At 45.2% G+C, this 22,921-nt stretch overlaps 7 protein-coding genes across 7 annotated transcripts; 5 read left to right on the top strand and 2 right to left on the bottom strand.

Moving 5' to 3' along the window:
- Positions 1 to 2,685: 2,685 nt before the first annotated feature.
- On the top strand, positions 2,686 to 4,439 carry V1508DRAFT_359391 (major facilitator superfamily domain-containing protein; the record flags this gene model as incomplete). Its single annotated transcript, XM_066937104.1, has 3 exons — positions 2,686 to 2,894; positions 2,946 to 3,094; positions 3,151 to 4,439. 3 exons carry the CDS (start codon positions 2,686 to 2,688, stop codon positions 4,437 to 4,439), a joined length of 1,647 nt encoding a protein of 548 aa, XP_066793696.1.
- Positions 4,440 to 7,356: 2,917 nt separating this feature from the next.
- V1508DRAFT_359414 (uncharacterized protein) lies at positions 7,357 to 8,466 on the top strand (the record flags this gene model as incomplete). The annotated part of the gene is made up of 3 exons (XM_066937105.1): positions 7,357 to 7,452; positions 7,504 to 7,821; positions 7,879 to 8,466. The coding sequence occupies 3 exons, from the start codon at positions 7,357 to 7,359 to the stop codon at positions 8,464 to 8,466; spliced, it is 1,002 nt and encodes a 333-aa protein (XP_066793695.1).
- Positions 8,467 to 9,289: 823 nt separating this feature from the next.
- On the top strand, positions 9,290 to 9,871 carry V1508DRAFT_434580 (uncharacterized protein; the record flags this gene model as incomplete). Its single annotated transcript, XM_066942030.1, has 2 exons — positions 9,290 to 9,440; positions 9,495 to 9,871. The coding sequence occupies 2 exons, from the start codon at positions 9,290 to 9,292 to the stop codon at positions 9,869 to 9,871; spliced, it is 528 nt and encodes a 175-aa protein (XP_066793694.1).
- A 3,365-nt stretch (positions 9,872 to 13,236) lies between these two features.
- Positions 13,237 to 14,168, top strand: V1508DRAFT_251157 (uncharacterized protein). Its single transcript, XM_066936389.1, has one exon. The coding sequence runs from the start codon at positions 13,391 to 13,393 to the stop codon at positions 13,862 to 13,864; it is 474 nt and encodes a 157-aa protein (XP_066793693.1). The 5' UTR covers positions 13,237 to 13,390; the 3' UTR covers positions 13,865 to 14,168.
- A 1,651-nt stretch (positions 14,169 to 15,819) lies between these two features.
- On the bottom strand, positions 15,820 to 19,523 carry V1508DRAFT_423856 (P-loop containing nucleoside triphosphate hydrolase protein). The gene is made up of 5 exons (XM_066941229.1): positions 19,239 to 19,523; positions 19,133 to 19,181; positions 16,908 to 19,080; positions 16,782 to 16,859; positions 15,820 to 16,734 (listed from the first exon to the last, which is right to left on the bottom strand). The coding sequence occupies exons 1-5, from the start codon at positions 19,449 to 19,451 to the stop codon at positions 16,002 to 16,004; spliced, it is 3,246 nt and encodes a 1,081-aa protein (XP_066793692.1). The 5' UTR covers positions 19,452 to 19,523; the 3' UTR covers positions 15,820 to 16,001.
- An 81-nt stretch (positions 19,524 to 19,604) lies between these two features.
- V1508DRAFT_423855 (tRNA synthetases class II core domain (F)-domain-containing protein) lies at positions 19,605 to 21,657 on the top strand. The gene is made up of 6 exons (XM_066941228.1): positions 19,605 to 19,855; positions 19,914 to 20,086; positions 20,142 to 20,231; positions 20,281 to 20,399; positions 20,452 to 20,544; positions 20,601 to 21,657. Exons 1-6 carry the CDS (start codon positions 19,756 to 19,758, stop codon positions 21,502 to 21,504), a joined length of 1,479 nt encoding a protein of 492 aa, XP_066793691.1. The 5' UTR covers positions 19,605 to 19,755; the 3' UTR covers positions 21,505 to 21,657.
- V1508DRAFT_457550 (emp24/gp25L/p24 family/GOLD-domain-containing protein) lies at positions 21,543 to 22,491 on the bottom strand. Its single transcript, XM_066942687.1, has 2 exons — positions 22,217 to 22,491; positions 21,543 to 22,141 (listed from the first exon to the last, which is right to left on the bottom strand). Exons 1-2 carry the CDS (start codon positions 22,421 to 22,423, stop codon positions 21,728 to 21,730), a joined length of 621 nt encoding a protein of 206 aa, XP_066793690.1. The 5' UTR covers positions 22,424 to 22,491; the 3' UTR covers positions 21,543 to 21,727.
- Positions 22,492 to 22,921: the final 430 nt, after the last annotated feature.

Here is a 22,921-nt window from a genome sequence, read left to right as displayed (position 1 = left end):
GGTTGTTTAGGCCAGGTCTACCTGAACAGACAACCCCGAGCGCGATAAGTGCTTCGATAGTGTGCGGCGACTCGACCCGACCGACCTGGGCCCACTCGCCACTGGCGAAAAAAATCGCCCGCGGCGGCCGATGGCCACCGCGTGCAAAAAAGATCAACCCGGGTCAGCATTTGTCCATACCCAGTAAGGTCAGAGGTCAGTCTCGGACAAATGCGAAAAGCCGACAGGTAAGAGGAGTACTCCGGATGCTATCCATATATGCCCGCAATTTCGTTTTCATTGACTCGTGAAGGCATACTTGCCGGGTTCTTTGTTCGTTGTGTGCGCCTCAAGCAAGCAAACAATATCGAACCCCTTGTTGTCAACTAACCCCTGACCCGGGTCGGGGTCGGGTCCCGCGCCGTGGATGGGATGGTCAGTTTTCTTTCATTCATATGATCTTCATTGCTGAATGCTCATCTGTTATCGAAAATGAGAAGCAGTGTTCTTTAAATGTTAATGGGTATTTAAAGTCGAAGGAATTGGGCTAGCGTGGCTTGCCGTCACTCAATAAAGTCGCTGAGTTAGTGGCTGCACCTTAATTGAACAGCCGATGGCTTGCCTCTTCTGGCAAGTGATTATGCGGTGACGCGTGCTTTCAGTTTAAATCCGCACCATGATTACTGGACTCGGCATGTGTTGTGTTATCTAGAGTGAGTCGTAATATTTGATATCACTTTAGCAACGGCGCGACCGCGGGGCCCACGGGGCCAAGGGGCCCCGACAGTCTACACCTTGACGAGGCTGTTTGCAGGTCACGCTTTTGGCTTGCAACTTTAAAGCTTTCCCCTTCTAAATGTCACAGCCATCCTCCTCGTCTACACTTTTGCTTGCCGCGTAACATATATTCGGCCGCCGTTGTTGAGTCTAGCTGGAACTATCGCAGTGATATTAGGGGACGTTATACATCGCACGAATATCCTTAACAAGGATCCAAATGACCAGAATTTAACAATTATCGATTTGCTTCGGAGTGTGGTGTTGCAGAATACTCATACATTGCGTCCCCACAATCGAGCGCCGCGGTTATGACAACTTAAGGGCTCAAAAACCGACTGGCATCAAAACCTTATGCAGGATAAGGTTCACGACCAGACTGGACTCATTGCCCTAACCACCGGCATAAAATGTACGCACTTTGGCGGTTGAAGCCAACGTATGATACAACTAAATTGTATGGTTCTATGATATGGAACCGGAATTGGAAATGAGAACATGTAAAAGAGACCATCAAACTGTACATGTTTTGCAATCGCCTTGTTCAACTCTCTGCTGATTTTGCATAACCTTAAATGGTCTGTGTTTATTATGTATTCGCGTATTAAGTTAGTTCTCCAAAATGGCTTCTGCAAAGTCTAGCAAATCTCGGTCAGTTTTCTTGTCATAAACTAAAGATTAACAAATTTTACATTTCAAATGGCAAATCTATCATCTCATAATTTTTAAGACGATACCGCGTGAAATGGAGACATAGTGCTGGAAGTGCCCTCAAATTTGGTCGGGTCTGGCTATTCATAGTCGGCAGTTCCTGTTGCGGTACGAGGTTACAATTCTTAGTTTCTTAAAATTCCTTATTCGACAAACAAGTGTTATATCCACTAACATTAAAAGACAAAACTCAAATATGGACTGGTTTGCGCTGCGGACCACGTGCTGGTCGATTCAACACAATTTGTTTGCGATACATTCCTGTACAATTTGTCGTGATTCAGGGCATTTGCGCCCGTCGGATCGATCTAATCGATGGACAATTAATGCCGATGTACGTCGTAAATCCGATGAGGCTTCCTTAGTGTGCTGTTATGCAGTTATGATGTCCTGAGTGCCGCAGAATGATGGACTGGGTATACCAATATGTAAAGGAATTGTCACATCAATTTAAATATTAGCCGCAGTAACAAACAAAAATGACAGCAGTGATTTCAGGGTGATCTCTGCAGGATTAACGACGGAGTCGGCGCTTTCTTGGACTAAGTGGACCAGATCCTCCTCCCCTGACTCAGGTTATAGCTCACCAGGTACGGCAATCCAAACTCCGATATCTCCAAAGGACCAGTATAACAGAAGTAAATGCGAGCATGGTGGGTAATCAATGAATATCACCTGAGTAGTTTATCGTTCATAGTGAACAACCGCCCATATTGGGCTGAGCGGTATGGTACTTGAACGATTCCGCCAGTAAGAAATCACATCATCGGTCGAATTCGGAGAATCGAATGCTTGAATAATCAATTAATTGGATTATATTCATTGGCGACAAGCCGCAAGCAGAACATTGCATGCTTGGAAATATAATACAGAGCGAAGAGTGTAAATCATCTATTGGTAAGCGCAATATCCGAAACCACTCAACGCCATTGCGTCATTCGTGTTAACGTGCACACAATACAGCAACCAAAAGATGCCCATAATTGACAGACTCCATTCACCCACTCAGGGCCGCAGTGGATGGGTGATTATGGTCAAAAATGATGTTATTCTGGAGAATAACGCTAGCATGTTCGCTTGCGTGATAGGAACTCGCCTGCTATCGCTGTCATTTATTAGCAACGGACGTTCTGACCCCTAGTATCTGACCACTTTGTCTATTTTCTGATATACTACAGACGGTTATTTGGTAGTTACTGATACAACTGAGAGTGAACTATGTCGGATCGCCGTTTATACGAGGAAGAGGTATCACAGAGAAGAGTACATAAAGAGCATGAGCACAGCGAATCATCAATTGGGCCCGAAACGTCCCTGCTCGACAATAGAGAGGAGCATTACGGATCATTACAAAAAGACTCAGCATGGAAGAACGACATTGACATTGATCATGACGCCGAAATTGAAAAATTGATGCTCGAGGGAAGGTGAGTACTGTTGCGAGATTCTTGGTAGCCAATGATAGTAATTTGGTTTAGGCACGCGTGGGATTCAGAAGAGGAAGACGTCGTTCGAAGAAAGTTGGACTATCGGGTGATGATTTTGGCGTGTACGATGTTCTTCTCGCTTCAGCTAATCCGGAATAATATTCAAAATGCAATTTCTGCGGATTTTCTCATAGATGCTAGTAGAGCCCTGATTGTCCGTTTAACTATTTGTGTTATTATGCTAACAAATTGTTAGATATCCCACAAAATATGTACAATCTCGGACAGACGCTATTCTTGCTGTTCTTCCTTCTCTCCGAGATCCCGTCGCAATCTTTCGTTCGGCGGTTTGGAGCAGAGATCTGGCTACCGATTCTAATGACATGTTGGGCCATCCTTTCCATATTCCAAATTTTCATCAAAGGACACTCGCTATTTCTATTCACAAGGGCAGTTATTGGTGCCTGCGAAGGCGGATTCGTACCTGGCCTCACATTCTACTTGTCTTCGTTCTACAAAGCGAACGAACTGTCGATGCGATATTCTTGGATTTGGGCTACGCAATCTGGCACGAATGTCATAGGTGCACTACTGGCTTCTGGATTCATTCAGATCGGAGGACCTCTCCGTGGATGGCAATGGCTATATATGCTTGAGGGCATCATTGCTACAATAATCGGTATTTCATCATTTTTCGTCATGCCATCGCTTCGCCATCAAGTTGTCTCGAGGTTTTTCACAGCTCGAGAGACTGCGATACTTAGAGCACGAGTAGTTCAAGATGATCCTTCTAAACGCAACCAACAAGAGCGCGTCAAGTTTGGATGCAGCAGTATACTTACGAGCTTGAAAGCTGTGATACGAGCGTTAACCGATAGGTTTTTGTTGCCGATTTACATTCTCGGACTCGTTGCGTTTGTGCCATCGCAGACAGCGAATTATTATCTTACGATTACACTCCGTCAACTAGGCTTTACGGAGACCGTCACGAACTTGCTTACGATTCCATACGCTGTTATAAATATATCCATGACGGTTGGCTCCTCCAAGTTGTCCGATAAATTTGGCGTTAGATGGATATTCTGTCTCCTCTCTGCGGTCTGGGTTTTCGCGCCCCAGCTGCTACTCGAAATAATCCCGGACGGATCATCTCGCTGGCTGCGCTTCGCCCTGGTTACGTTAATTCTCGGATATCCTTACTATCACCCGATCCTTATGTCGTGGATCTCCTCAAACGCAAACAACTCCGATCGCCGCTCGCTGGGCTTCGCAATTTACAACATCTCGGTCCAATGCGGTAATATCATCGCCGCGAACGTGTACCGCGAAAGCGATGCGCCGTACTACCACCGCGGCAACGGCATTTTGATTGGATTGAATGTGTTGTCGATGATTATTATTTTGGCAATTAGACGGTATTACGTTGTCGAGAATCGACGGAGGGAGAAGCTGTTGGAACAAATGGACGAGGATCAGAAGGCGGAGTACGCTAAGTTGTCCAAGGGGTTGGGCAATAAGCAACTGTTCTTTAAGTTGAAGGTGTAGTTTAGTGACCTTGAGTTGCAGTGAATTTTTGATTTCCATTTACATGCATTCTTTGGAGATGGTGAGCGTTGGTTGCTGCCATCAGATGTTCAATTGAGTTCACTCGAATTTCTTTCCTTTAGAGAGACCTGCTCAACATATCATCTTTGCGATTAAGAATGTCGGGATCCCTGTTGTACAATTGCAACTTTTGTTATAGACTAATGGGCAATTGCAACTCATAATCCAAATGTGGGATTGTGACTCAGCCTCACTCCTAGCAACTTGAGTGTCCGCGTGCGTAGGCAGCAGTTGTCAAAATAGGTGATGGAGCTAACAAGAATAAGTATTTAGGTAGGTATTGCGAGCACGTGTTTAACGAGGCCGTCGCGTCGCCCGCTACTTGGTAGATCGCTTTATAGAGCAATAAATCTAGATATGGATAACGTAACTGCACAATTTGATGTACTAAAGTCAACTGGCGCGATAACGGTTATTGCTAATGTACCCATACGGATTAGGTCGTAGCGTTTAATAGACATGTGACAACATTTTATCCGGTCCAATAGCAGCGAGACGGCCACGCCCGAGATCGAGCTAGTGGTAGACCCAGTACACTTTGAGAATCATATCATAGCTTTAACGGCTGGAGCAGCAAATTCTTGAGGTTCTGAAAATTGTGTCAACAAGTTTTGGATCCAAAATGCGGTCTTGTTTTCTCGCGTCCCAGTATGAAGTCGATTGCAGTGAACTGTGCTGTGCTCGCGTCCGCCAAAAGTTGGTCATAACAATGGGACCTCGCATGACCACATTGTTGTAAAACGAACTCTGGATAGACTCGCACGATATGATAGTCCCAATCGATAGCCTAGTAATGTCTCCCAGACTCTTCGGGTCTGAGCGCACACGTCGACGACTGGATTCCAAGAACGCGGGCGGCCCACACAACTATTCGGCTACAAATTATCAGGTCCTCTACTACACTCATACTGTATGTGAAGTAGTATGAGCCATATATTATATATGGGGAACCCGTATGCATCAAGGGCGAGAGAAGGGGCATCTATGCAAGCACCTAATATTGTAAAGTACAGGTTGGCCAATTTCAAAGCCTTAGTGACGGCCGTAACTTTGTACGAGATGATCCTACTCGCTGGAACTCGGTAAATAATAATTAGTACTGAAACAAAACTCAAGACAGCTATCAACCTCTTTGTTCATCAATATCGAGATAATAAAGAAGATTATCTTGCCTTTGCTTTTCCTCTTCCTCTCCCTCCTCTACCACTACTTGAGGCATCGGACGATGTGGAAACTATGAGAGTCTTAACATTGTTAAATAATTCCTATGATAATTCGAAGTTCTAAGTCTCATGTCAGGAACCGCTGGCGACGTTAGATAGGACTCCGTCGTTTGGTTGTTTGTTCTTCGGTTTTTGCTTTCGTTCTTCGGCGCGTGCTACTCTTTTGTATGTTGCCCTTGCTTTGGTTTTGCTTCTGTTGTCTTTTTTAATTGTTTTGGTTATTGCTTTGCTTTACTTTGTTGTTAATCTGACATATGTGGCCCTCATTTGTTTTGTTTTATCATACGAAAATATATTCTAAAGCAAAAGAGCTACAGAGTTTTCTACTTGTGCTTTTGGTGCCGCGCCGTTTGCCGGGGCCGACATTGGCACCGGTGCCGATGATGGTCTTCCCGGCGTACGAGGCCGTGGGGACGGACAGTCGCTGAAAAAGCTGGCTGTAGATGAAGTTGGCCATGATGCACCTGAGGATGGAGGTGGATTTGACGAATTTATGCAGGTGTTTTGCCGGAGTTGGCTAAGGCAGGGCATTGTACTGCTGCTAACTTCACCGCGTGTACTGAGACAAAGGGTCGATTTTCATTCCTTACTTCCTAGCAAACTGCGCGAATGTTGCAGTTACATTACATTCGCTCACCGATGGATGTCAAATCTCGTTCACCGCGCAAAAAGCCAATTTCCGTCCCACAGTACATGGGTTTACTAACGGGGGCGCCACCTACGTAGGTGTGATGGTCCGTGACTACGAATCCAGACTTGATTTGTATGGTGGACCAGAATTGCTTATTTCGCTGTTAAGAATTCGAAGAGTAACACTCAATATCTTACTGGTGACTGCCGAAGAGTCGGGCCGCCAGTAGAAAGCGGCTCAGCTGAAGCATAATCATTTTTATATGGATAGAGGGGTTGAATTTGACTTCATCACTAGGTGACGAAATACTTCTTGCCGGCAGTAACCGTAACGAGTCAGCAACCACACACGGCTGACAAGGTTCAAGCCGTACCTTACGTCTACGTACCGAAGTTGCCTTATAGAGACACCCTGTTTGATACGAATGTTTGAATAAATTGCCTTTGGTAGAATCGTCGTAATCAATGACAAAATTCTTCAGTAGCTTGAATGTTCCCTGTATATCTTTTTGTTTTGTTCTCCAATGATATACTTCAAAATATCTGTATATATGTCCACGACTACACGTGGTACTTCAATTACAAAATCTACTGAAACATTCTATGTGCGTCATTCACGTTAAACAATTATGTGTGCAGTCAATATCTCGATACTAGTTACCCGTCACTCACAGCCGTTCGCTGACAATCCCCGTTCAGCAGAAGATTGTACGGCTACTACTATATACACCCACAGAGGTTATGGGCGTCGTGTCAACATTAGCTGACGACTGTGTCAGTGGGAGCAGAGCAGGGCTCTCAACCCGCAGAGATCAAATTATCTCACGTGCTTCAATAACGTGGTCAAGTGTACATATTGGCGTGGCAGATCCCTATCACACATCCTCCGCGCGCACTATATAATTGGCCCAAGTCGCCGACAAGACGGTTCTTCGAAGCCAGCTTGCTCATTCCAAGTACTCTGTCTACGTGAACTCGATTCAGTGAGCATTTGTTTTGCCGGCATGGATAAAGTGAAATCGATGTTCAGTATGCTTTCGGAGATGTTTCCACCATCGGCGTCATTCACTGAGAAGGACGTGCCGGATGTTGCTGGCAAAGTACGCTATTTCTTCGTATACTGCTTCAAATGCCTACTAATACCTGCTCAGATCTTTCTGGTTACCGGTGGAAGCTCCGGTGTTGGCCTGGAGCTATGTAGAATTCTCTATCATCGCGGAGGCCGCGTCATTGTCGCTGGCAGATCAGAGCAAGCTTACAACGATGCAGTGACAAATATCAAGGCAAACCCAGCAAGAGGTCTCAAAGATTTTCCGAAGGGGTCATTGGAGTTTTTGAAGCTTGACCTTAGCGACCTTACAACTATCAAGCCTGCTGCCCAGGAATTGCTCGCTAAAGTCAATCGACTGGATATTGCATGGTATAATGCAGGCGTTATGACACCTCCTGCAGGTAGTAAGACCGCTCAAGTATGTATACGTCAATCGGTGACTTCTGTGTTCCGCCCGTTTCTGACTTGTGCTTAGGGATATGAATTGCAGTGGGGTACCAACGTGGTTGCGCACTTCCTTCTAAATCGATTTCTATCACCACTGCAGCTTAAGACGGCGCTGTCGGCGCCAAAAGGCTCTGTCCGGACTATCTGGGTTTCATCGTCCGCTCATCACTTTGGCCCAGCGCCTTATGGTATTCATTTCGAAGATATCAACTATGAACACACCAACAAAAAGCCTCGCTCGTTTACTACATATGGTCAATCTAAAGTAGGAGACGTGTTGTGTGCGCACGAGTATGCTAACCTGGTATCCGATAAGGGAATTGTGAGCTTGTCCCTCAATCCAGGAAACTTGAAGAGTAACTTACAACGACACTATGGATTTATTGTACGCCAAGTTATGGGACGCATGTTCCTATATCCGCCCCGACTCGGTGGCCTGACAGAGTTATATGCCGGATTTGCACCAGAGCCAGCTGCAAATAAAGGATTCACATATATCACCCCTTGGGGTAGAATTGGTATACTTAACAAGGACGTTAAGATTGGTCTCGAGCGGTATGATACAGGCAAGAAGTTATGGGCGATTTTGGAAAAGGAGACTGACAAGTATATGTGACTTTCTGTAAAGTGCAAGGAGTGGTTTTGCTGTAGCTGTGTCGGCAATTGCGTGCTGAGTGATTGCGGCTGATATGATGTTTGTATTGGACGGTCACCAAACCCCGGATTTTAATATAACGACGATTACAACAACCATAGTCAGAATAAAATGCTTTTAAATATTGCTCGATGAAGAAAGTATGCCGCTGCCGACAATCACACTGATCGACCCAATATGTCAGTTATTCTCATAGGCACAGGTTGAGCACAGAGTATGGGCAAAGAAGGATCCTCCTGGCGCCGCACGCCGCAACATCGGGTAAGGGCTGTTCATAGCATAGCAGACCACACTGATAGATAGTTCATATTTTCGCGGCTCCACTTGAAGCATTTGTACAACTGATTACTGGGCGAATAAGCTCATAGATCAAGCATAAGTCATATATCATTTATTCTCAGACAGTAAGAAGTTGTCCAGTAGCGCGATAGGATGCATCCGATCTGTTTATATTTCGGCATCAGCCATTGTTAGAGTCAATCCCAACCGCTTGCTCTCCGCCCGAACCAAAATTCTTTGCTTTACGTACAACAAGCAACAAAGATTCAATTACGACTCTGCTTCCAAACCCAGTTACTCCTAGTGTGAGAGTATTTATTACAGTGAGGACGTGACCGGGTCTCGCCCTAGATCTCCTCTTAGAGCAGCGATCGCCATAGCACGTGTCTAGAGTCCTCCAGCTATATCTGTTAAGTGCGCTGAACATTCCGCCAGAGAGTACAAAGGACAGATACAGACAGGTGCGGCTGCTGCTCTTAGACGTCAGATATCCATATCGCTGGAAATGGCTTCTAATGATGACGAACAGGCTTCTTATCAGCGCGCATTGAATTTCCTCACTGCCAACGAGCCAGAGCGAAGGCTTGACATATACCTGTCGTACAAGTCTTTCCAATTTCTTGAGGAAATGCACGCGCCCTTTATGCTGATGCAAAGTCCTTGACGAAAGGCTAAGCAAAGCTGTTGTGAAATTTAATAACCAGTAATAGATATCCTCGTGTCGAATACTCTGCTATTGATTCAAGAGTTATTATACGTACGACTCCAACAGCTACATAGTAGCTCAGCAGTCGGCTTGCAAATTTGCATCACGGAGTCCATACGTGACATACTCATTCAGTTTGACAAGAAGCACTTAGCCAGTCGCATTCTTCCTGTCGGGGAGTCCAAATATAGCTCTGTAAATGACGAAAGTGAGCGCTCGACCAAAACTCCCGATGCTGGATTAAAATATGACAATGGCCAGCTCAATGAATTGCTCATCGTCGTGGAGGCAGGGGTCTTCGAATCGTCGAGAGTGCGGTCCACAGCACAGCGATCCAGCGGTACAATGACTGTTTCTAAAGAAGAATTAGGGTTGGTGTGAATTGTGCTAGTAGAAGTTATTCTGTATTACTTAATGGAATGGCTTATTCCACCATTGCTTTTGTTCCTGTCTAATTGGACTGAATTTATAGAGATTAGTGATTAGCAATAAATTTAGAGTGCGTCCCGAACAGCTATTGACTGATTATCCCGGTTACCAAAGTACGTCGAGTCCTCCTGCAGACGCCTAAGTCATTGCAAATAACGCGGAGTCTCCCATATGAATGGGAACACTTGACTTTAGTATGACGCCTATCATCGATCATGACTACCAGAAGAATGAATCGACATAACTATCTTGGTAGGCGATGTTCACAAGGAAAACGGTTTGATGTTCAGAATGGCAGCTTGGTGGCGAATGAGTCAAGCACTGTAGAGCACTTTTGATGCTCTGTACCGGACAGATTGCTGCCGGCTCCTTCAATCGTCCTATCGTCCTAACACGTTGTTATTCACGTCCACACCTGATTTAACCTCTTAGGGATTGCAATTGTCCGAGTTATTGTCGTATGTGAACCAACGTTTAAGACCATCTGATAAAGAGATTACGTCCAATAGATGCTCTGGATGCAGAAGAGCGGAAATGACGTACAAGTACGACATTTTTTGTAAGCGTGGTCAAATATGTATCATTTGGAATTATGTATCACAGTGATTTATTGTTAGTGACAGCCGTCAATTCTTCCGCCATTCACAATGGAACAGCTATACAACAGGCTTACACCAAGAATTTCAAGAAATATTGTCGTTTGAAGTGTCAGCAGATGGCTATCGATATTTTATCGATACCAGCAATGTCATCCAGCCCGAGCGAGTGTTCTCCGGCGCTCGGCGAAGGATATCTTGGGATCGGGCGAGGCTTGGTTTGTCGAAGAGCAGGCTAATGAGTGACATAACGTCGGGGCTTCGAATTATCCGTGAGGAAACGACGGAAGATGGTCAGAGCGATACAGAGACAGCTACTGTTTGTAAATATAGATTTTTTCATTATGCCTATCGTTTATTGCGATACGTTGCTATATCGCGCGATAATCGATAAAAAGCTATGCGATATGCAATAAAGCTGTTACCGCGTATCGCATATCGTTTACAACGCTGAGTATCGGCGACGATAATAAGTTATGTCTGGTAGCTTTGATACCCTGAACACGAAATTTTTTTGAGCACGACATTTGTTGTACTATGATCGCAAATGATAAGTTAACAAAACGTTATCTTGCCGCAATGCCTCCTTTGAGAGCATGACAACTCCCTGTAGGCGGCTCGACTCAGAGGCCTCGGCGATGGCAGTCATGACAAAGCACAATCGAAGCCTCAGTCGATCCTTACATGCACTGGACTGCTCTTGTCCTGGACGGTCGAGTAAAGGCACTCTGATCTAAGAGGAATTAAGAGAGGATAATAATTTTGGCGGTCCGATTATACAAGTCATACGCCAGAATCTGCATCAGCACTACCCATTGGTCGTTGCCGGGCCGGGGTTGCCACGTGCAGCTGGAAAAGCTTCTGCCGCAGGCAGAATCGAGCTGCATTAGCCCTGTCTCAGATGCTAACGTGTACTTTGATTGTCCGGTGGTCAGTGCTAATGACATAAAGAATCCAAACTGGTACTCATCAAGATAATTATCCGCAGATGGCTGCTGTATTACTTAGCAAGCCCAGCTTCCGAGCTGCAGTGGAAAGGTTGTGCGGTGCGGAGAGACTTGTTCGGAGGCACTCAATGAAGGCCAACACGATGGAATCTTGATGCGAATGGAAGACATGTACGATATATGAGTTATTGTTTGATTACATCGGCGCAACATAATTGTGTATAGATATCCAGGCGTAATGACCGATCCTGAAAATGTTACATAGTTATTCTGCGGATGTGCCGATATCGTGACGTTTCTGCCGATACGCTTGCCACAATCTCGCTTATATATGATTGTAGTTTCTTGCTCTCGGCATAGTTACTATAACTGCTCTTCTGGTCGATCGCTGTTAGCTGTAGTGTGCTCAGACGGGGGGAAGCCATTGTGCGAGTTGCAACCTTTCTCTGATTTGTAAGTTCTGCAGATGTCGTCTTATCCCACGTGTCCTTCACGAAGTCTCCGCAACCAACATGAACTGCATTCACCTTCGCTAGCTACGAGTATTAGACATAAACCGATCACATTCAGTAACGTAGCCGTTGCCGAGCTGCGAATTTATAGGCCGTGCATAGGCCGTGCATAACGAACACTATTTACCTTCTAAAAGTTGAGGATAGGGTTGTTATTTTAACAGTTGTTTAGAGAATACTTGCTTCCAGTTTGGTTCACCGAGTATGTATCACAATAATGCAACCATAGACCCTCAGAAATTAATGCATTCTCAAACAGGACTCAATATGGGAGCAAGAAGCAGGGCATCAGCCGCAGCCTAAGCATTTCTTGTCGTGACGTCATTTAGTAGGAGTGCATCATCGGGTAAGGGTTGATCTGTACTTCCGTAGTAATCCTGTAAAGGTCAGATACTTAAAATATAAGGCTGGAGTGGAAGCATTTTGGCTTGTTAGCCATTATTGAAATCACTGCCGCCAGAGCTAAGGCAATGTGTTTGGCCTATCAAGCACAAGGCTCTACGACGATGCTAATTTCGTTTAACGTGTTTCGTCAAAGCATCCAAAATGAATGATTACTACGGTGAGGACACATCCACATCACGGGAAGACACTTTATAGCTGCGATCGTCATGGCACGTACCCAGAATCCTCCTGTCCCAGCTGTTGTAACCGCACCATCTCTCGTTTGTGCGCTTCGATAAACCTTGTACCTTTTCGGTGACGTTGGATTTTGGTCATGGCCTTTGTGGTCGTAAGTTGTTATCGCTCATAGATTGGCTTTTGAAAAAATTATATAACTTCACCGTTGCAAGTAAAATATTTTGCACACTTAAAGAAAACATTTAGTTAGCCAACTCGGACATAATTTGCGCTAGTGGACGTATGAGATAATGCACCTTATTTATAGACCGCTGAACAGTTGATGTATCTCGCTCAGTTTTACGCTCACTAGAGCGAGAGCAAACCAGGTTTGAGATCATGAATAGAGGATGTCAGACAATGTGGATTCTGTCACAGAGTTGGGCACAGTCGACGTTCATGTCCAAAGCTGAACAAGCAATATCCGCATGGAATCGAGGACGAACATCCAGTAGAGCAGAGCGATAGTAATGAAGACAGCGATGAATTGATTCACGGACACTGATGAAGACGATGCTGAGCTTGAACCCCGCACCGAGAAAAACCCTCATCATTCGTCAGGGCTTAGCTAGCCTCTGCAATTGACTCTGCAGATGCCAGGCATATGAGCTACCTTGTCCTTGAAGAACGGGCGCAGAGCTTGGACGAGAAGGCGACCACAGACTTACCCGGGTCACCTCTACCCGTCCCTCCCTAACCATGGCGCAAATCGCATGCAGCAACACGCAGGGTAAAGCAGGGTAAAGTGCGCTTGACGGTATATATATAACAGACCACCAACCCACCTTCCGCTGCATGGCCCATCAGCACCTGTTATATATACCAAAGCAGTACAAGAACGCAATGCGTGTCTTGCAATGCGTATACCGTTGTATAGCTGTCATATTATACGCTACATGTGCTTCCGCAGTAGATGTTACATATGATACGCATACATTGTCAAATGGGACTGTTATCTACGTGCCAAACTTTATCAGTATGCGATATCTCATGCGAACATTCAACCCAATAAACGCGGGTTTGGTTCAAATGGCTACTCGGAATATGACAGTTGTTGATCGCGATCGAGGTTTGAATGGCTTACCTATGTTATACACGGTAGGAATGAATTTTGGGAATGCCACCGTGAGTGGCACTGTTTCAAGCTCAACCGTCGCAGCTACTACGATTATCTCTACGTTGCCGACCATAACCACTAGTATTGTGCAGCAAAATCATAAGAGGCTCGCAAAGAGATCAAATCTGTCTTGGATACACCGTTTCAAGTAAGTGAATTCCCAAGACTTGATCGCAACTCAGAATGTCTACAATGAAGAGATACTCTATCAGTTTAAAGTAAGTGGAGGTGCAAAATCATATTGGTGGGTACCTTACGGTGCTTCGCGCGTTTACACTCATGGCAAAATATCTTAATGTGACAGTGTAGAGATAGTTTGGGGAGATTATTCATCTGATGGTTATCCTTTCTCCTAGAGCTATATCATTGTCCAACATGAATTTGTAGTTCAAGCTGATAGTGTGCTAATTCTTTGAAATTAGCAACGATGGTGAGTGTCTTCGCCTGGGAAATTTCTGTCTTCATGTAGCGTGAACTCTATAGATTACACATTTTAGTTATCTATTCTATTTTGATTTCAATAGTATTCTTCTTTCAAGCACCATCTCGTCTTCTCCTAGCAAATTTCTGTCGTCTTGTGCATGGATGCTCATCTCGTCAACAGAAATATTCTCAACCTCATCTGCGTATTCTGACCGACACAACCCAGTCTGTGGGACAAAGGGATGGAGAATCTTAGGTCCCGGTTTACGAGGGGAGACGGGACAGCAGGTGATAGGTACCTCGTGCCTGGAATCTTGTGCATGCTCGTGCACGTAGCATGTGGCTCCCCAGCACGATGACCGAGATTAATACTTGGCAAGATGTTAATGCAGTCCACAAGCACAGAAATTGCAACTGTCACACGCGAGGACTAAAATGCCGGCCCGCACTGTACAAAATCGGCAAAACCATCATCCTCAGCACACCACATTCAAGGTTGGGCAACTACCCAATACCAAAGGCCATGAAAGCAGCACAAATATTTTTCAACGTCAATGCCGCCCAAAATACGCAAGACGCACACGAAGCTTTATAGATGTGTAGAAGCACGAGAGGTACAGGCACACATTTGCAATCAATCCGCCTTCTAAAGCACCGAGCAACAGACTGCATGTAATATAGAATTTCGACTTAAGGCGTGCTGACTCATGGCGACTGCACTCCAACGAACTATCTGAATTGGAATCCAATAATCGAGACAAATTTTTTGCGTATCAGCTGTGAAGGGACTTCCGCAACCAAGCAGACAGCTTTGAAGTTGAGTTGCCGTCGTTGAAGACTTTGAATCGTAATTATCTCCAACCGAGGTCGCGTAAAAAAACTGAAAATCTTACAGTAAGTACTGAAAACCAACATAATTGATTGTCATTGTTGGCGATTGCAGTGTTCTTTCCATATCGTATTTTTTGATTAAATATATTACGTGTGACTTAACGAATGAATGGCACTGTCTGACACAACGGCTGACCACATCAACATTTCGATTAGGATTCAGAGTCATGATAAAGATAGACGATGAGGCAATGAACATAATGAGGGCACCCGACTCGTAACTTTTTTGACAACTGCTGATAACAATTGATTATCTACATAATGTGACGCAACGGCACGAATTTCTCAGGCCAAGTGTTGGGGAGAGCCGCCTTTGGACGATAATCATTTTCCGGTTGTATTAACATTAGCAGATTCGACATTTTGAGCATTCGAACAAAACACCGAAATCCCATGCCACTTTGCATGCCAGATGGCATGAAGACAAGTCTCAACGCACCATAAATATGTGTAAATAGAGAACCTTAGCCTGTCATAGGCCCTCTTGTGCATTGTATGTAGATATTGCATAAACGAATTCATATAGACCCCAGTACCAAGGAAACGCTGGTTGAAAACGTCCGTCCTATGATCGGACCCGCTAGGTCCGTTAAAAAAATATGCGAGGGTATTTGTCTGATTAATGTTTTTACCTATTACTGGACAAGAGCGAATTCCAATCGTCACGCTGAGATGATGGCATAGGCATTCTATCTCCGTATGCTGACATTATTCACAATATGGCCCTATCAGGTATGATTGTGTCAACCGTAGTGTGGCTGCGCTGTCCTACAAATTGCGTACCGCTGCTTTAGATGCTCACTCTTAGTTGAAATGCCGATGGCGATGGCGACTGTAGCAATTATCATGCTGACGGTACAACACAAAAGTATTATTATCATCATATATGCAAACTATTATACATCACATCAATTTCGTCAGCGCCACACGCCTGTATCCATCAAAATGCAAAGTGTAAACATTGGAAACGCGGATCTACTTCTTCAACGTCCGTTGCTTCTCCGCATTCTTAACTAACTTCTCCTCCACAAACAGACCCTTGCGTCGTCGCACTGCATCCATATACTTCTTCGCGATATTCTCCTTGTCGGCAATCTCACCGAGATCTTCGAGCTCTTCTTCAGTGGTAGGTACCCAGAATGGATCTTCGTCCAGCATTTCAAATCCAGCGAAAATTAGCTGAGGACTCGCTGCGCCAGAAGATCGCTTTCGAATATCCTCTGCTAAACCAAACGACTCCACGACTGGGAGAACAGCATGGATGCTGAAAAAAGGAGTACCTTCTTTCATTTCCTCGGATGCAATACGGCCACGACGTTGAGCGATAACGGAGTACACTCGACCTAAAACATCTGTGGGTGCCTGAATCTCGACGCTATACATAGCAAGGAGTATACGAGGAGACCAGTCGAGAAATCCTTGCCGAATTGCGTCACGAGTAGACGTAATAATCTGGCCGGAGTGACGTGAAACTAAGTTAGCAGCAAAATGTCCCTCATCTACTTGTTGGTGACTATTCTCGACGGCGTTATCTACTCCTTCCATGATTCCTCTCGCAGTCGTATCTGTAATCTTAATATTTTCAATCAGCACAGCGACTCCCTGCATTGGCTCAGCACACAACGGACCAGCAGCGATAGCTAACTGGAATGCTGTAGCAATGCTATCTTGAAATGGACTGCGAGCCGAATCATCAAATTTCGACAACCTAGCTACTTAGTCAAATCGCAGTAAAAGTGTAAAGTGAGTACTCACAAATGCTTCGAGAACCCATTCTGAGTCCCGTCGATCAAAACATTGGCTCCGACATGCTGTGGGCCGAATACACAGATTCTGTAATATGTTAGCAGCTGGGAAACACAAAATTGCAATACTACTTGCTTATCGACGACATCGTTCCAGACGTCCTTAGGATATTCGGCTGCAGCAAAGGTCTCAGCCAGCTTCTCACGGAATTCGTCGAGAGAAAGGAGCTTATCAGAGGTGAGTGTTTCGTCTTCATCTTTATTAAACACCATTGCAGAGTCTCCATCAGGAGAGCCACCATTGCTGGTTGCTGGCGTCTCCTCATCCATCTGTTCTCTACTTTCCAACAGAAGTCCCGAAGCTTCATTATTCTCATCGTCGTCCTCGCCAGCATCCGTGCTATTAACATTTCGCTTCCGAAGAATATGGATAGAGCTGCGGTACGTGGTAAGAAATTCTGTTACAGTTGCTGGTAAAGGTCTCACCGATAACCTAATTGAAGCTTGCGAGGCTGCGACGTTCACAATCACGGTTCCACGGGGTAATTCAGAGTTCTTTGGTGGACTCATTTCCGGTGCACGCACTATGGATTCCCGGTATGGAACAATGGGTTTCGAACTCTGAATCTCTATTCGAGCGAACCGCTCCCGTAAATCTTTCAAACAACGTTCCAAATGCAATTCTCCTGCCGTCAGGATGACATGTTCACCTGTCTCCTGAACAATAATTTGGACACATGGATCTGCTTGATTCAGTAGACGCAGACCTCGCTCCAATTGCGGAAGCTCACTGGGATGTTCCGGTTCCAGTGCAACACGAACAATGGGTGCGGAAGATAGATTCACACCGGCCAAATTAACTCCTCCAGTCGTTGAGACAAGCGTACCGTTCTTTAAAATGGCTCCGTCGAGACCGCCGATGCCCACAACATTTCCACATGGCACAGTATCAAGTGCTAGTAACTCTCGGCCCATCAGAAGGTAGAGATCGGTAATAGTACATTTCGCAACATATTTATCCGGGACCATCGGATTATACTTTGGCCCAAGTACATATAACTCTTGACCAACGGTAAGCGTTCCGCTATATAGTCTAGCAAAACCAATCATCGCTTCCTTCTTGGGTGACTCCTCAGTCTCCTCAGAAGCTAAATTAAGTTCCCTTAGCATAGCACTGAGTGAGGCACTTGATTGCACTGCAGTATTGTCTGGAGTTGCACTACTTTCTCGGTCCATAGCATCTGCTTGAGCCTTATTAGCCGCTTCGCGCGCCTTGCGCACGCGTTCTCGAATGTCATTACCATCAGTAGTTGTGGGCGTAGTCGTTCGCTTATTTTTCGGTAGCTCTTCCTCCGGGATCGCCACCATTTTTGACACGAATGCCGAAACCGGTCCCTTAGCATCGCAGTTAAGCATTGCCTCCTTTAATTCTGGAGAAATGCGATCAGAGCCCGGAGTTGACTCCAAAATAGTTGGAATTCTGTCACGTTGAGCTGTAGTTGGTGGCGGTATCTGATTGATGACAGTCACAAGAACTGAGGTGGGCAATGGTAGCCATTGGTTGAACACAGTTGTAAGAAGAGCGCGAGTATCCTTCGACCGTAAATCTCGAGGAAGAACTTTGACATTAAGCGCTTTGACAACCTTATCCATCTTTTCAGAGTCACGGTTGACAACTGTGCATTCATATACAGCCCAAATATTTTCCAACACAAACTGAACAAAAATATGCTTCAGATTACGTCCTTTCAGAGTTTTACTAGTCAAAACCTTTTTTGTCTTCGGATCAAAATAATAGTCTCCCCACAGTACCTTTTGTAAAGCCGCGCGATTCATACCTAGCTTCTTCTCATAGATTACTGCAAACTGCTGAACCGTGAATCCCCAACCGTCGATTGCACTGGCAAAAATCACGTTATTGGCCTCAGGTGCGAAGTAGAGATGCTCATCGTCCATTTCAATATAATCTTCTGTAACCTCTTCTTCCATACGTTCACTTGCAAAGAATGAACCCGTAACAGCGTTAACTTTCTCTAGCAACTTCGACATATGCATGTAGGCCTCGTAAGGCGTTAACTTCAACTCGGTAATGAGACGGTCTATTTTGTTGATAACAAGGACAGGTTTGATATGTTCCAAATATGCTTGCCGTAGGACTGTGACAGTCTGCGAGCAGACACCTTCGACAGCGTCGACAAGGACCAGAGCGCCATCGCAGAGTCGAGATGCGGTAGAGACTTCTGAGGAGAAATCAATATGGCCAGGCGAATCTATCAGATTGATCAAGTGCTCCGCCACTTCATTCGTACCTATTCATATCAGAATCAGATTTAAGAAGATAAAACGTTCAGCATTACAAACCATCATGGTTATGTTGGAGAACCTTGAAGTAAAGCGAGATCGCGCTGGACTATATTCATGTTAGCGTCAAGGTCACCGGTTCCGAAGTATAACAATATTTATTTACCTCCATTGTAATACCACGGATTTGTTCATCTTCTCGCGAGTCAAGATACCGGACCTTACCCGCCATCTTCTGCGAAATAATGCCATTCGATGCCAATAGACAATCTGAGAGGGACGTCTTCCCATGATCCACATGTGCCAGAATACAGATATTTCGCACGCAGGACGGCTGCGACTGCAGTTCACGTAGTTTTTCGGGAGATATTGGTGCCATTCTATATACAAGAATCTATCGCCGGATCTATCGCCGGTGTTGCGTGTAATTGGATTTTTGCGTGGGACACCAGTATTGACGCGAGCAAGAATTTATAGATGACAGCGGCGTCGGCATGCGCCGTTCAGTGTCATCGAAAATATTTTAGGTAGTCCCGCCACAACTGTTACGACTCATCGAAAATATTGAAGGCGTCTGCTCACTCCACACCTTACACGACGACAGCACACTGGGGTCTCCCATTAGATACAAGAATACTATATACGGTCGGTTGCAATTGTTCTAGATCTTACGTTCAATTGCAATGTCGGACCTTCCGCATACTATCTTGCAGATTTTGGACAAGGGTCCGATAGCCGATACTGCCGTCAGTTTCCCAGATGTGGAGACCAACACTATTCAGGGTTAGACCTCCAGTGAAGTTCCTGAAATATGTAATACTTTGGGCTAATGGTTGATTAGGTGCACTGAGCTCGTTAGCATCCCGTGCAATGGTCGTCTTCAAACCAATTGAGCAAGAATTCTGGACGCTCACTCCTGAAGCCGAGGAGATTATCGAGAAGGGCAGTCATGAATACCGATTGCTTGATGAAGTCACCAAGAGTTTAGACGGGCTTAAGTTGGCAGATGTTCCGGTATGTATACGAAAGTGAGTCAATAGGAGAACGCAGCGCTGATCAAGTCTCGTAGAAAGTTTTAGGTGCGGCTGGCAAGCTCGGGCAATTACGGGCCTTCAAGAACGGATGGGTCAAGAAGGACGGCGATAAACTTGTATCAAATGTAAGAATGGTCTTCTTTATTAATTCGGATGGTCATTAATTGGTTGCAGGTTTCCGAGAAGCCAGTTGACGCTACCGCGAATGACCTCAAGATTATCAATGAGACTGGCACTCTTGCTGATGCTAGAGAACTTGTAGAGCTACGGAAACGGAAGCTCATTTATAAGATGTAAGGACAAATTTGCTAAAGGACTTTGGATTATGTCTAACCGCGTGCGCAGAAAGAAACTGTCATACACAGTCGACAAGGGATTAGAGTTTGCTCTGGAAATCAAGAAGCTTGAAACGGATCTTACTCCGGAGATGATCCAGAGGTACATACGCCCTTCGCAGGGATGTTTCACAGAATTTTGTCTAATGTATGTCACAGTGGATCGTGGAAGACTGCCACGTTCAAGCCCTACAACTTTGATGCTGAGGGCGCGCCCACTTTGTCCGGAGCTTTGCATCCATTGAACAAAGTCCGTGAAGAGTTCCGACAGATTTTCTTCGCAATGGGTTTTACGGAGATGCCGACAAATCAGTACGTTGAGTCCGGATTCTGGAATTTCGATACTCTTTTCGTGCCGCAACAGCATCCCGCGCGTGATCTGCAAGACACATTCTACATCAAAGACCCGATTGAGGCTGACGAACCAGAAGATAAGGTGTATTGGGAGAACATTCACAAGGTTCATGAGGAGGGTGCGTTCGGATCTATTGGCTACAGATACCCGTGGAGTGCGAAAGAATCACTTAGATTAGTCCTTCGTACCCACACCACTGCTGTCTCCTCACGTGTCCTTCACAAGCTCGCACAAGACCCCAAACCAGCCCGCTTCTTCTCAATTGACCGTGTCTTTCGAAATGAGGCTGTCGACGCCACACATCTTGCCGAATTTCACCAGATTGAGGGTGTCATTGCCGACTACGACCTTACTCTCGGCGACTTGATTGGTTTCATGGACCGTTTCTTCAAGCGAATGGGTGTTAACAAACTTCGCTTCAAGCCAGCATATAACCCTTATACAGAGCCGTCCATGGAGATCTTTGCTTGGCACGCTGGATTAAACAAGTGGATTGAGATTGGTAACTCTGGCATGTTCCGACCTGAGATGTTGGAGTCCATGGGCCTACCGAAAGGTCTACGAGTGCATGGCTTCGGTCTCAGTCTGGAGCGTCCAACCATGATTAAGTATAAGCTGACGAACATTAGAGACTTGGTTGGGCACAAGGTTAATCTTGACTTTGTCGAAAGCAACCCAGCCGTTAGATTGGACGAAGACCTTGTTTAGATCATGATATAGATAAACATGGTAGAAGTAGATGAGATAAACGCTTTTTTGCTTCCTTTGTAGAATATTTGAATATAAAATAATGTGAGCACTGAATAATCGGAAGGACAGGGCCGCAACAAAAGCAGTAGTAAGCCCATGAATAAAAGTCACCTCTTATATTTACAAACCAGAGCACCATCATATTAGCCGATTTCCGAAATCATACACTATAATAATATATCTAAACAACAGACTTTACTTCAAAGAACCTCTTCAAATAGTAGACCTGGAAAATGCCAGTGCCAGCAACGACACCTAACTGGAACAAACTCCACCACTTGACGCGCGAATTCGTGGACTCAGCCGTATTACGATGCATACGCTCTCTGAGCAGCAAGTACTGAAGCTCGTCCTTGACCTGATCAACGATGGTTGACAGACTCTTGATCTCCTTCTCTAGCGGATCGGCTTGGGTTTCTGACGCGTCGATATAGACGACACCGTGGACGTTGAATCCGACCTCACGCGACACGAAGCCGGAGGCTTCGTTCGAGAAGCAGTAGATATAGCGACCAGAGAGCTGAGCAGTAAATGTGAACTCTCCGTGAGAAACATCTTTCTCGGCTTTCAGGACGGCATTTCGTGGGTCGTTGACCTAATGGCGTCAATTATCTAGGCACAACCCAAAACCACATTCACAACCGACTTCGTCCCATTAAAATTGACATACCCAAAAATCGATCCCCAAATTTCCACTGCTGCCTTGTCCTTCTTGGTCGCTAACCTGGTAGGTGACTGTCATCTGATCACTCTGTCGTAGGTCCTCAAAGAAGCATTCGCGTCCAGCAGCGCCCAGCCGGACATTATGTGCCACGGCCACATGCAGAACGCTTAGCAAAACTGCAAACACGCCTAATAGCGAGAGTGTCCTATTCATTGATTTATTTATTGCGTGATGGTAGATCCCAATTGCTAACGTGTGGATTCCACTTGTGACTTCTGTTTTTTGAATGCAATTGCTTCAAGGATCAAAGAGTGGGTTACCAGACGTGCAGCGGAACGAAACCCATGGAAATCACGGTCTATTATTTCCGCACAATCAGCTAATTTGTCCCTTTTATCATACCATTTAGCAGCACAAAAGCTGAGAGGCGAACTGATGTTTATCAAAACTTATAATAGAAAACCTACTACGTCTAAAGTTATATAGTATATATATGATATATTCTGTAGCCGTATAAATGCGAAGGCAACACCAAAATGCATTGCAATGTACCATAAGTGGCGCAGCGTAAGTCCGATAACTTTTGTACGAAGCGCTTTTTTGCATCACTCGAATGAGCGTATCATACTTGCGAAAAGGCATTCGAGAAATTAAATAGAGCTCGAATAAAAAAAATCCAAAAATCCCGACAGCCTCGCGTGCGTGCGGCGT

The sequence above is a fragment of the Lipomyces doorenjongii genome, assembly GCF_038497915.1.
Source record: "Lipomyces doorenjongii strain NRRL Y-27504 unplaced genomic scaffold V1508scaffold_62, whole genome shotgun sequence".
NCBI lineage: Eukaryota > Fungi > Ascomycota > Lipomycetes > Lipomycetales > Lipomycetaceae > Lipomyces > Lipomyces doorenjongii.
The sequence above is the reverse complement of the archived record's forward strand: the minus strand, read 5'-3'. Positions and strand labels throughout refer to the sequence as shown.